This window comes from Cyprinodon tularosa, unplaced genomic scaffold, assembly GCF_016077235.1.
Source record: "Cyprinodon tularosa strain WSP-4 unplaced genomic scaffold, ASM1607723v1 ctg441, whole genome shotgun sequence".
Classification (NCBI taxonomy): Eukaryota; Metazoa; Chordata; class Actinopteri; order Cyprinodontiformes; family Cyprinodontidae; genus Cyprinodon; species Cyprinodon tularosa.
In genome coordinates, this window is record NW_024039165.1 from 535,397 (window position 1) to 550,164 (window position 14,768).

Consider the following 14,768-nt stretch of genomic DNA (forward strand, 5'->3'; position numbering starts at 1 on the left):
TCAGCTTCACTAGAAGGCATTTTGACAAAATATGCTAAAGTATTAATGATTCAAGGATGATTTATTTGGTGTTTTTTACATCCATGCTTAGTAAAAGAAAAGAAGTGTAAATGCAATGCTAAGGTATTCAGAATCATAAATATTTTTTGAAAAATGATAAGTGATTAACTAACACAAAAGAGGGAATCATTTTTAAATGTTTTTATATATATATATATATATATATATATATATATATATATATATATATATATATATATATAAATCCTAAAACTAATAGTTTTGTATTCAGCCTCCCTAATGTAAGCAGCATATTACAAAACAAAAAAAGTCACATCATATGGGTCTCTGAGAGGTTGTGAAGCTATAATAACATCCACGGATTCTTTCTTGCAGATTGTTGAAAAAAGAATAGAGGTAAAAGAAGATCCATTAAAAAGATAAATAAATACTTTTGGATCTGCTGGGATGAAAACATAAAGAAGGTAGTAGCACTGGGTTTGGAAGGAAACCAAAGCCTTTCCCCATGTGGCTATGGAACCATTTAACATAGTGCTTCTTCTTCCAACAAACACGCTAATCACATTAATCATCTATTTGTGTTTAAACATCATTAGGGACTTTCACATACAGATTTGCACATGCAAAAACAAGCACACTCAAGCACTTGTGGCTTGAGGTGCACTTGATGGGCACGAGTGGGAGGAGAGCAGAATTAACCACCATACGCTAATCACTCTCTAATTGCAGAGGACTCCACATACTGAAGTTTGTCAATAAATTTTAGATGTACACAACCAGCAAAATCTAAATGCGTTTAAATACATATTATAAGAGCAGCTAATGCAAGCATTAAATTAGGGCTCATCTAGAGCCCTTAGAATGCTCTGCAGTGGTCTAAGAGCTGAGATCAATCTGACTTGTGAAGCAGTATATTGAGAATATATGCAGCCCAGTGCAACTGTGCACTAATCTCCTATATTATAGAGTAGCTACACTTAAAGTAGTGATCATTACTGGAACTGCAGGGAAAGCTAATGTAATAGATTGTAGACTAAGGGTAGGTCAAAATTAAGCAATCAAGACTAAATACTGTAACTAACAATATTAGCAAAAGAAAAAGAGTACTTGAAGTGCTTTAGCTTTAAAATTATTATATTTGAGACCTGATTTTTCCAAGAAATCTATGAAAGTATGAAGAAACTGAATGTACCTTTATTAAGTTTTCTTTTAATAAAAATAATGCACATTAAGTTAGCTTTTAAACTACAAGCTGTATTAAAACCCAACCACAATCAACCACATCTTGTTTTTGTTGTTTATTTTATTAAAGTGTTACAGTCCTTTAAAAAATGAATCAGGTAAGATCTATTAGATAGAAAAACAGATTTTTTATTTTTTCCCGCTGAAATGGTTAGACAGGGAAGGCTTAACTTAATTAACTTGTGTAACCTATATGTGTCCCTGACCTTTCAAGACGTCTACAAGAAGGAACAGAACAGACCAGATTCTTTCACTGTTTTTAGCAAGTTTCTTCTATAATTCTACTGTCATCATCTGTTGGGGTAACAGCATCAGAGAAAGCGTCTTTAATTATCTTAACAAGCTCTAAGGAACTTTTCTAGAATTTTTGGAGATTATCGAGCAAAGTTACAACCAACCCTGAGAATCCTCTTCCTCTGACTGTTTTGCAACAGCAGAGTGTCTTCAGTCAGATTTGGATTCTCCAGACCCTCTTTATGACAGACTGCTACAGGTGATTATTCTTGACCACTGCAATCCGAAAACCGGTCCAATATTAGCCAAAGAACTGATATCAGAATATTTTGGCTTGCATCTAAAATTTTCAATACTAGCAACCAGATAGAAGCTCTACTTTTCTGCATAAAATCTATGTAAAAACCCATGCACAATAATAGATGTGACTATTGATGCCTGTTAGACTAATATAACTTGATCAAGTCTTTTCTAACAGTCCCCAGTATGAAATTAGTAATAAAAGTATGTATGATTTGTGCCAAGGAAACAGTTGAGGTGGTCCGGGTAGCAAAAAAGGCGAATCCTTCGAAGTATTTTCAATTTGTTTGATTTGCATAAAAGGCTAAATGTCTGAAGGTGAACAATGAATTTTATAACTATATTTAAACCACAAATGAAAGGGGAAAAAAATCTTAAATAGAATAAAATGTATGGGACTTGCAAAGATGATATCATTCAATAAAATTATAGACTTAGAATGGACACCTCTGAATATTACTGTGAATTTTATACAAATGCATGAGCTCAAGAGTCATTAAAATAGCTGTATTATTGAACCCTAACAGAACAGAAAGACGGATATTTAGGTTGTGCTGTAGATTGTTCCACAGCTCACTGAGACTGCAGACTTCCTTTATAAACACTGTTTCTTTGTGAATGTGTTGCATGGTTGGACCGTCCCGCCTAGTTGAGATCAGACACCATCTGAGACATTGCTAGAAGGGGTGTATAAGACTTGGGTGCCTTAAATGGAGAGTAATCCAATAATTATATCTGTCCAGAGGGAGGTAGCATTTTTAGAGAGCAGGGGGCGACCTGTTATTACACTCTCTTTTTCTTTCACTTCTCCCCCAAAATCTGAGGTGAAGGGGTAAACTAAGAATAGGAAAGAATGGAGTGCATTGAGATAAGAGTTTTAGCTGAGCTCTAAAGTATGTGCTTGTAATTAGCTGAGTATTAGCAGCAGTGACAATGCAAAAGCACTGGGCAGGGAAGCACCCTTTAACGCTCCGCTCATTTCCTGAACTTAATCCTCACCGCTTACCGGTAATAGTGCACAACAGTGCACCCATCCGAACACACACACACAGACACACACAACTTTTAGTCGGGGCACAAATTCAGACAATCAGCTGCCCACTATTAAAGGAAAAAGACTCCTTGAGCAAAAGCTACACCCAGCAGCTACACCTTCAAAACCCTTTTGTGCTCCGAGTCGTAATAACAGTTAACTGCAGGGAACATCAGCGTACATGTGTGCGTGCGTGCATGTGCATTAACATTTATGGCTTCATCTGCACATTACCATCAGCAGGCTGAGTGTGGCAACTGTTTACTTCTCGGGTGTCAAGAGGCTTCTAACACCCAGCAGAACTACAGGCTAGTCTTAGTTTCTTGTTTCCTCCGGTACAGGGATAGAGAAGACAAAGCTACAGAAGCAAAAATCAATTACTTTCAATTAAGTCAAACCAGCGACTCCTTCAATGTGCCCTAAAGCCATTTAAGTCTTGCCTTCTATATTGCCAACCCCCACACCAACACCACAAAGTGACACACACACGCATCCGTCCACACACACGTTACAGTTGAAAAGCCACATCCACTTACTGTTTGACTGTCTTTTATGTGTAGTGGCAAAATTATAGACCTTGAAACAATTACTGTGGCAATGGCTAAAAATGCTCTTGAGCATTAGTTGGGAGAATTTTTTATCTGTCATTTCTACCAAACTGTACAAAACACACAAAAGCAAACATCCAAAATGACATTTATCCATGCTTTGTTTAATTTTCTTAATTTATCCCGCGATGTGCCGAGCAGATAATTTCTCATTGTTTTACGAAGACAAGAAAATGTTTTGCATGTGAAATTACCCACAACATGCTGAAAAGGAATATTTACTCATCAATTGTATTTCCATCTGCTGACGTTTTAGTATAACGTATTTAATTTCAACATACCGAGAACAGTAAGAGAAGATGGTTACTGTTTGTCTTATTATAAAAAGGTTACATTTATTTATTTTCATTGAGGGATTTCAATCAAGTAAGGTATGATTTAAAACATTACATCAGCCTGGTCTTTTTGCCAAGTACTTGCAGCTTTAAAGTGGAATATATCTGACATTGTAACGAATAAATACTAATTCTGTCGCACTTTAGTTTATACTAAGTGACCTGGATGGAGTGTTAAAATGTTAAAGTATCAATATATTCCTATATTTCAACAGCATAATAAACAAAAAGAAAAGCAAAATAAATATCTCACGAGGCATCAGTGCATAGGTCAGATTCAGTAAAGCTAAAGTAGCATTACAGAAATTTGCATCCCTTTCCTGTCGATTGAATTGTGGCATTTCGGGAATCTGGTTTTTAAAAAAAATTAAAAACATTAAGTGAGCTCCATGAGAAAACAGTGCAGCGTATTAATGTTGCTGAAGTTTGCATACATCTGCGTCATCCTATTCAAGATTCAAATCTGAAGTAGGAATCAAATTGTTCTACATTACTTAGGGTGGTGAAAAACTAATTTATCATTTCTTAGACTTTTTGTTTGTAGAGTTTTACATAATTTTCAAAAAGCCAAAAGATGATTAGTTCAACGTTTTCTTTTATCTGTTACATACAATAATAATAGAGTTGGCTTTGCTAGCTTCCATTTCAGCGCAGAATCAATGCCTTTTTTTTTTGTTTTTTTGTGAAGAATCATGAATAGATCAAATCATCTGTAGCTCAAAATAAAAAAACTTTTAATAATAATTTTTTTAACTTAAAATAGAGTTGTTGGTATACAGTTTGTGGTCATTGTTTCATCTTTTTAGCATGCAAACGCAACATATAAATTAGCACTTATTTCTTAGTTTCTGATGTGGCACCCATAAACATTTCTTTAAAAATTGAAAAACGTGGAATTGTAAAATTTTAAAAGAAATATTTTAGCATTAAATTCAGTTATTTGTGAAACCTTTATTGTCCTTCTGAAAACAATTAAAATGGAAAATTTATATTTTTGGCCACAGGACCAACACAGATGTGGCGCTGCTTGAAATCCTGGACTAAATTTAAACTAAACATTTCTTATTCAATAAATAGTAAATACTGTTAAAGTCTCATCTTATGTACCTGATATTATTTATGGAGGCATCACATGACCCAAATATATATTTAAATCTCTAATATGGGGTTCTGTTTTAGTTTCTTAGTAAATGCTAGAACACCTGAGGAGCCAGATATTTGGAAAAGAGGCATTTTGAGAAGGAAAAAGGGAAGGAATTAAGCTTTCTGAATGAGTCAAATTAGTATCATGTGATGAAAATAAGGTAAAACTGTTCTGAAAATTACAGCTATATTACATTTGGAATGAGAACACAAGCAGAGTTTAGAAAAACATACTGACTTGGTGAGAGAAAAACAATAAATCATCAGCTCTGAGTGAAAAAAACGAAACGAAAAGTCCCTGAAACAGACAATGGGAGTAGTTTAAAAAGCATGTGTGAAATTCTCACATTGATTTTTCTCCACTAGTTTAAATCAAAATTGTAAGAGACACCTGAGCTCAGTCTAGAAGGCACCAGCGGAGAGTGATTTCTATAGAAAGCATGTTATAAACAGCACAGAGGGGGAGCACAAATCTTGTCATTGACACAACAGTCAGAGCGAGCTTGTGGCTGCATATGTGTGTGAGTGCCTGCCAGCTTCCAGTCTAGCGCTATTGTCTAACAAGGTCTAATTAGCACTATGGCAAAATGAATTAGCATAATTATGCAAACAGGGCTGCGCTAAAGGCCTGGCACAAGGGAAGGCTACGGGGGGCACCTATTACAACACACATATACACACGTTTAAACGTGCATATAAACACACACAGATCTGCTAGAAACACACAACAGCATGTAGAAAATAGTTATATATTGCTTTAAAATAAAACTACACAAGAACAAAAATAAAGACAAGGAATGGAGTTAATATGCTGGTACTGTTTCCACTTCTTTATAAATAAAGCCACCTGGCAGAAACCGTCCTTATATCGCCACAAACAGAAATGATCAGCTTCCCACCACGCTGCCTCACAACACTGAGGCAGTCAGGGCTTATAGCATTTACCAGCAGGAGAGATAGGTGAAGTCAGTGGGAGATAATAGACATGACTGAGAGGGTGAAAGGCTGGTAGCCATTCTCACGATGACAACTGTAGTGAAGAAGGCTCTATTAGGTTTCATTAGGATGCTGGGCTCCTGATTACACAAACGCAGCTAAGCTTTCATCGCTTCAAGCAGATGTTTGTCATCTTAGTACCTGCCAATGCCGAACCCTAAACTTCACTGAAAAGTAATCAATATTTCATCCACATTTTCTTAAAGAGAAAAAGGAAAATTATTTCAAAGTGCACGTATTTATCAAGGGGGTCTATGGATTATATAACAGGTTTACCATGACAACATTTCAAAAGCAATATAGTTTTTAATTATTTTAAACATGTAAATTTATCCATAGTCATTAAAACACAATGTGTTACACTGTTTTCTTCAGACATAATAATGAAAGTAAAGAAATTTAACCCCAAAAGGAAACTAAGAGTTAAATATAACTGCATAACTTTTTTTCTTCATTAGACGTGATTATATAAGACTAAAGTTTTTTATCATAGGTCAGTTAGGAATTGGAAAGAATTTATTCTTTTCTAAGTCCCATAACAAGCAGAAAGATAATTTATTATCACTTTTTTCAGGTGATCTTACAGATTCTCATTATTAAAAATTAAAAATGCAATGGGTTATTAACATAAATGAACAAAAACACCTGATCTAAATAGAAACAGAAATATTCCTACTAAAGCAAGAGCAATACAAAACTTTTTTATTACATTTATTACATTTATTTTAATATACAGATTTAAAATAAAGTATTAAACACACTTCACATAAAGAATATCACATGTTAGACTTAGACTCAACTTTATTTATCCCTTGGGATTACTCCTGCAGGGAAATTCTGATTCCAGTAGCTTATATAGAGTACAAAGAGTTAAAGCAAGATGCAATTAAAGATAAAAAAAGACAGACAATATAAAAAGAGTGTATATAGTACCAAAAAAGCATAAAAAAGAAATACGTTGTAATATCCTTGAATATGTTTCCCTTAGATATAAAAATATCTGCACGTTCTAGTTACAAGTCTAAATAACTTGATATAAAGAGAATTTTTCATCTAATGGAAAGACTAAAATGACGACTAACTTGTTGCATAAAACCATAATGTACAATAACTGTGATAAAGTGCAAACATTCATCCAGGACACAAAACTTGCATATTGTTAAAACCATAATGGGAGAAAATGTTACTTTTAAGTGAAACACAAACCTGACAAATAGCCTTACAGCCTGTAAAGCCCTCTTTAAAAAAAAAAAAAAAAACAGCAATGTCAACAAGCTCTAAAGCCTCTCACTCGCCCAGCAACACATCCTGCCTCGCATTCTTAGTCACTCCACCCTCAAGGGGTACCCTCAAATCCTGACCCTTAGCAGGGAACAAGCATCCCAAACGACGCCCGTACAAAGCCTCCAGCGATTACAAGCCCCCTCCGTCAGCTAAAGAACCGGGAAGGTCAGGGGTTCAGAGTTCAAAAAGTTGAAGTCCTGTTTTGGGGGAGGTTGTAATCGTTTATGAGGAAGACATAATGAGCTACAAATGTAACTCCAGTCCAATAACCTATATGGGGAGGGGGGGTCTATGGCGGACAGAAGCACAGGTGATGTTTCCCTTTGACCTGCCTATGGCACACATCTAATTTCCAACAACAAATATGAGACACAATTAAAACCAATACTAACTCTGGGGCTTCATTCATTTAATAAAAGTGTGTTACCAAATTTTTCGCTGCAAACGGATTTATTCATTATATGATGATAGCAAAACTGAACACTTGTATTATGTCGGATACTTAAATAGTGCTGTTGTTTTGAATAGTTCTGGAGGATGATGTCGACCCCCAAGATCAATTCCCCCATTTCCTAAAACCCTAATAGAGCTGCCTCGCCCGCTACTCTGCTCTGGTATTGAAACCATTGACTCCGGCTTATCTTTACTTTAAGAAACAACATATTGTTCACGTACGTGCACACTTGAATAAGAAAGACAATAGTGGCGAAAGAGGGGTGGTGGGGTCGTGCTGAGAGGGGGTAGCACTTTTAAGCTGAATCCACACATTTTGGATGCGGTGGGTTAATCTGGACAGGCTTTTTAGCCTGCTATTCAGGAGGACAAGGACCCCAAGGATTTGGGCTTGTCCACACCTCAGGGGTAGGGGGATTATCAAAACAGCAGGAAAGGTGGAGAGAGTATAAGGGTGGGCGATGTGGATATGTGTTTATTAGCATGGAAGCAGTAGATTATTGCAGGTGCTGCACCTCCTTGTATATCTGTGTCAGGACAAATGCAAGTCAATGTGTGTGCTTTTGAATTTAGGAGGGTTTCCCCACAACCCCCACCCCTGAAAAAAATATATACCCCAGAGCTCCGACTGGGTCACCTCTGGGGCCTTTCAGAGCCTCCTCTCAACCAACCCTAATTGATCTCACGCATTACTAGTCCCAAACATGAGATGGAGAACAGGAGGGAGATGGTTGCCCCATTGTTTGACGAGCAAGGTCCCACTACTAAAGGCTTTACACTCCTTACACACACACACACACACATGTTCCACCTATGGCATGCCCACCCACCTTCTCCCCCTATTCTCCTCTCCCTTCCTCTATGCTCTCATCTCCGGCTGTGCTAATCCATTGGCCAAGTCAGGAACTCTGTTACCCATCTGGCCAAGCATGACTCCAGCTGAGAGGGATGGAGGGAACAATGAGGGAAGCTATGGGGAGGGATTGTAAATTGAGAAACAGGAATGTGTGTGTGTGTCAGGAGGGGTGCAGTCATCGAGATGTTTTGTCTGAAACTGAGAAAGTCGTTTTAGCAACTATTACTCTGCATATATTGGAAGTAGAGAGCAACATAAAGCAGCATGGATGGAGTAAAGGGCACTAAGGTGGCGCACAAAGTAAAAACAATAAGCTTCCGTTTTTTTACTTTTCCGTATAAATTCTAACCTTTCAAAAGAAAGGCTAACTTTAAACCAGACACTATAGAAAATGAGTGAGGGAGCGGATCAGGTAACCATGACCTCAGAGCTTAACAAAACTTGCTAGCGCATTTCTAAAATGTGTATTGATTACAGAGCTGCACATTACATTTTAATCACCAAGAACTGTCAGAAAAATATTGAGTCTGTTGCAGGGACTTTAACAGTTGATGTACATTCTGTAAAGTGAGATGCTAAAAAAAAAAAGAATTGAAATAAAAGCAAATACATTATATAGAACTAAAAAAAATAATAACTTCCAATCTGCAAGGTATATTCAAAGAAAATAAAAATAAAAATTTATGACAATAAGACAAAAACAATAGCAAAGGAATATATATGATCAAACATTTCGTCATGAATGTTTTGCTCTTTAATGTAGCGCACTCCGGGAATCGTTTTTACGGTACTTCCAGGACCCAAAGCATCACAGATACTCCACTGTACTTCACATGGATTACTTTATCCTCAGATAATTCAAATATTATGCAAATGAATTAAAAATAAAGGGTCACTACTAGTACATGTTAGTGTTTAAACAAACTTTTTGTATTCATCCGATACAAAAAGATTGGGGCAGATGGTAGATATTACTTCTGAAAGACTCCAAACTAATCCCACAGATATAAAATGTTAATGTTTTTTATATTCTGAATGGTTTTCCCCCTTTAATTATGATCTTTGTTTGATGAGTAAGACATGGCAGAATATTTGGTGTGTTTCAACAGGGAAATCCCTGGAAATAACTGAGGGTGCACTTACTTTTTACCAAGACCATAGATAATTCTGTCAGATTAAGCAGCAGTAAAGTTTGTTAAAAACAACAAAAGTGAAAGGAATGAAGCGTAAATAAGATCCACCAGGGATGTGTTTGCACATTTCTGCTCTGCACAAATGAAACCCACAGAACAAACATGCCGACTTAATAGGTTTGAAATAAAATATTTACTTACAGACATTGCCGGTGTTGTCAAAACTATTGAGCACTTCATTAACTTTGAGGGGTCCCAGGTTATCCCTAAGAACATATAGAAAAAGGTTACACAAGGTTTAGAGCACCACTTAATTGTGAAATAAAGTTCACTGTAAATAAATATTGCAGTTCAAAGTTTTTTGAGAAACTATCTTTATGATAAAAAAAAAGATTACTGTAAGCTAAGTAAATGCAAACTTTTAACCTGGCTATATGTTCAAAAAATAATGCCTTCATATTAAATAAAAAAATAATATATTTGATTCTTTTCTCCTTTTTTTTTTTTTTTTTAAACGTTTTCAATTTTATCACCCGAACTTGAACCTCATATATTGTCAATCCTGTAGATTCAAGAAATAACTTAAATGGAACTGATATGAACCTAAATATTGTTATTGATCATTTAACCCTATAAAGCCTGAACCAAAAAATACATATTAGAAATGTGTTTTCTAATAGAATATTACATTTTGATAATTTCAATCAAAAAAATAATGTGTATAGTTTGTGATATATTATGCTTTTCAATTTTCTGTTAGTGACATGCATCTGCATAAGTGAGAGTTTTCCAGAAAACAAATATAACACTAATGATGTCGAGACATCAGGAACACATTTGGAGTTACGGGATAAAGTCTTTATATTAACAAACTTGAAAGGTCCTGGACATAAAAAAAAAATAAAATAAATAAAAAAAATTCTAGGTAATTTCTTATCTAGCGTCTTGTTTATAAATTCCTAATTGATCTGACCCCTCCTCTACTGTCTATACATGCCCTTCAGAGTCAGTTTGATCAATAAGTTTGTTATCTACCAGATTTAGCATTTCACTGCATTGTTTCTGCTTTTCCTCTAAAGGCAACTAATCAATCAAACACTTCTTGATGATGTGAAGAGCTCTAGCTCGTATATATTTAATGGAAGGGTGTGAAAACTTTCAAGCAGAACTGTGGGTGCATAATGTCTCTTTTTAAAAACAGTCTAATTATAGCCATAACCATAAGAAGTTTTCTAAAATAGTAAGAATATCTAACCATCAGTTTAAAACCTTTAGCTCAAAAATAGCTTGGTTCAGCAGCATAGCATGATAAATGAAAATATAGTGTTTTTAAAAGTCTTGATTTAAATCAAACTCAAATGTTGTAGTATAACTTTAAACACATAATTTATTCTATAAACACTAATATGGCACAGAAGTTTTTAAAACTCTACAAAGAACAACTGGAGAGGATTACAGACACACTAAAATTGCCCTTTGAGGTTAAACCTTTATGAGCAGTTGTTTCCATCAAAGCAACACATCAGATATCAGCTTTAGGGGGAATTAATATTTGATTGAGACCCCATTAGCTTCTATTACTTATATCACTTAAGTCTGACAAGAAAACAAAAAACAAAGAAATCTGTAAAGGTGAGACTACTTTTTAGCAGCAATGTACACCTTTATAAGAAAATGGTGTTTAACTAGACAAATAGATATATATATCACTGAAACCTGCTCAGATTGTAATCCGTTTCCACATTTTAAGCTATCCAGTTTAGTTATCATCAGCTGTAACATCTCTAGATACTCAACAGCACATCAGCTGAACTTGATATCCAGTAACATAAAACTACTTTGCTTCTAGTTCAGACCAATTTATTCCAATTAAGCCATATAATAAGATTCTAATACAATTACATACAGTGAAGTTGAATATCAAATGAACTACAATGCAGCCTAAATCGGTGTTTAAAATCATGTAATCACTGTTCAAGTGAATTTACTTTGACTAATCTCTCTTTTCAATAAAAGTTTTTTTGTTTTGTTTTAAATTCAAATGTGTTTTCTACACATTTTCTGTCCTACTCAGCATTTATAATCAATAATTCATCACTTAAGGGATCTGACTTTAGTTTTCTGACATTTTGTGACACAGCAAACACTTCTAAGTCACTACTAAAACTCATAGATTGAACTCCCCTTAATAAAGTCATATAAATTGATGCAGGTTGTAACCCGGCAACAGATTCAAATTATAGATACAGCAAAGTAAAAATCCTTTTCCTGCAGAGGCAGGTAGAGTTCCCAAAAATTGTACTCAAGTACAAGAAACACTACTTTAACATTTTTACTTAATGTCAACCAAGAAGTCAATCAAGAAATCACTCAAGTAGAAGTAAAAACAAAACTATTGGGTGGAAAGGCTACATCAGTACTGAGTAATTGTTGTATACTAAAATCAGATTTAATGTTTAGAAATGATGCTGGCAGACAGACTTTATGCGCAAGTTCAGGTATATTGAAGACTTAGATATCTAAAGAATACAAATAAATGTCATGAATATAAAATAATAAATTGGTGCATAATAAATACTTTTAATAAAACTTGGAAAATCAATCTGTTCAATGAGAAATACATTTATAATAGGATAAGGTAACAAACTAATGTTTACTGTATGTTTACCTGATTTTGGAATAGTTCAAATTACTCATAGAGGACAGAGTATTCAGAGATTTTACTTAAGTAGAAGCAGCGATAATTTACAAGATATTACTCAAATAAAAGTAAAACATACAGCACAGTTAACCTGCTCCTAAAAGTTTTTTTTTTTCTCAAATTGTTACTTAAGTAAATGTAACTGAGTAGATGTAACCAATTACTACCCATGGCCGTTTTCCTGATTATGCAACCAACATACCAGGAAAGTGTCGGTAACTAAAATGTTACAGTTTTTTTTTTTTTTTTTATAATGTAGAATGTCTACCTGAGGAAGGCACTGTACTCAGGATAGTATACACTTCTGTACTCCACCCACTGGTCGTCTGAGGTAACACAGTGTTCTTGTGCTGAGAGTTTTTTCCTTCTGAAAAGGTCAAAGGTGGCAAACCTGCGAACAGACACCTGCTTGACTTCTGGACTGTCTGTCTGCTTCTGACACAAAACCTGAAAGAGAAATAAAGTTTCTAAATTTTTTACATTTTCGTTTGAATTTCATTAAACCTTTGAATGCAGCTGTTTCATCATATTTAAAGGATTCGTCCCATCCAAATCATCTTTCTAAAAGGCCAAACATCTATAAAGACAGTCAGATTAAACAAGCAGTTGCATATGATTGAGATTTATTTGTTTCTGCCGCAAAACTGTGGAAAAACCAGATCTATGTAAGAAGTGATCATTATCTTAAAACCTTTCAGGGGCTTTTAAAGCCCACCCCTACTCTCTGGCTTTTGAAATTAATAGAACTTGACATCTGAAGAATTTTCTATTACTATGAATCATTCAGTTAATGTATTTAGAATCGTTTCCAACACCTACTGTCAATTATTTAAAACTTCTTCCTCTGCATCACTTCTGTGCAACCTGTTTGTGCCAAATCCTTTAAACCAAGAGTGATAAAGTGCAAAGTAGGAAGCCTCCTGCTGCCCCGAACCAGCTAAGGTGTGGGCTTTGCTGGTTACCGACACCTCTAACAGCCCCACGTGAATATTTATGCATGTCTGAAATTAAATAATCGCAATTCAGCCACAAAAAAATGACAACAAATCAAACAACATCAACATCTGATCCCTTGTATCTGCATCTTGCATCTGATCCCATGTATATACAATGATAGGTCAATCCTTTCCATTGCATAACACATCCAGATAAGCAGTGTGCTGCTCAAAGTAGAATAATGAAGAGAACAAACACGAGAAAGACGAAGCAGAGCTTGAAAAGCCGAGCTGGAAAGTGAGGAAAGAAAGAAAAAATTAGGCTGAATAGTCCCAGATCTCACCGTTTAGCTACGCACACTGTGGCAGCTTAACAGAATATGTCCCTGTGAGGTCCGACTTGGACATTAAGGCTGAGTTGGAGGAGAGGCTTAAAAATGGCTTAAAGTCCACCACTGGTATAAGGCAGGTTAATAGTTTAGCCTATATTTTAGGATTCAGATGACAGTCCTCATAACCACTATCTTTTTTGTTTGTTTGTTACTTTTGATTTAAATTAAAAAACATATGAATAAGAAAAAAATGAAATTGTAGGATTTAAGCATTTCAATCAATATGCTTTTTTATTATAATGTACTTTTGGACACCTCTCAAAATTAATCAATTAAATTATCTAGTCTTGCATGTTAAAAGATTAGGCCAAATACGCTTAATCTAATTTAAGTAAAGCTTAAGAATTTGCATCCAAGGTATAATTTTGTTAGTGAAGTAAAACAATTTTAAAAAAACTGTAAAGAAATATCCTTAATAGTGAGAACCAGCAAAGTAAAAACAAGGGATCATTCGAATTAATCAGCTGCTATTATATATATATATATATATATATATATATATATATATATATATATATATATATATATATATATATATATAAATATATAAAATCTATCAACAGGTGATAGTTTTTTTTTCATAAATGTGTCAAAACTTGTACTTTTGAAAGAAGCAGTGAAACTAAGCATTGTGTGTGAGGTTTAAAATGTTTTTCTCTTTTTAAATCAGTCCCAGCCTGTTTCTGTACCTGTCTCAGCAGAGACCATCTGGCTCGGCCTGCAGTAGCACCGCAGCTTCCTTCTCTGGAGTTAAGGGCTGCATCTCCATCGCTGTTGTCCTTACAAGGCAAAACCGGCTGGCTCTTTTCTGCAGCGTCTGTGGAGCTTATCTCCATCTTAACCACTGAATACCCACACGGATATATTTGTAAACAAGCTCCAGGTGATATCGCTGTTACAGTAAAAAACAATACTTCTCTCACAATGTATTTATTAAAGCATGGCTTATTTTGAAATTACAAAAATCTATAAAAGCTCAGAGACATGTTTCGACTCATACCTCCTGGAGCACGCTGCTTCCGTACACATTTGCCATTTCAGGCATAATAATCAACAATAGAAAACATCGATCTCTATTTTCAATTGAAACTGCTTGTTGCGC

The 14,768-nt window shown here is 35.0% G+C and overlaps 1 protein-coding gene across 3 annotated transcripts in view; it reads right to left on the reverse strand.

Annotated features, from left to right (window-relative positions):
- camkmt (calmodulin-lysine N-methyltransferase) overlaps nucleotides 1-14,701 on the reverse strand; it is a 157,319-nt gene extending 142,618 nt beyond the window's left edge. The window contains exons 1-4 of one of the 3 annotated variants that reach the window (XM_038300160.1): nucleotides 14,651-14,701; nucleotides 14,356-14,558; nucleotides 12,608-12,786; nucleotides 9,840-9,904 (exon numbers count right to left, since the gene is read on the reverse strand). In XM_038300160.1, coding sequence (XP_038156088.1) covers nucleotides 9,840-9,904; nucleotides 12,608-12,786; nucleotides 14,356-14,502 — 391 coding nt within the window. In that variant the 5' untranslated portion in view covers nucleotides 14,503-14,558; nucleotides 14,651-14,701. Of the gene's footprint in view, nucleotides 1-9,839; nucleotides 9,905-12,607; nucleotides 12,787-14,355 lie in introns of all 3 variants that reach the window. The other 2 variants (XM_038300161.1, XM_038300159.1) reach the window with 2 other exon arrangements.
- Between the last annotated feature and the right edge of the window lie 67 nt (nucleotides 14,702-14,768).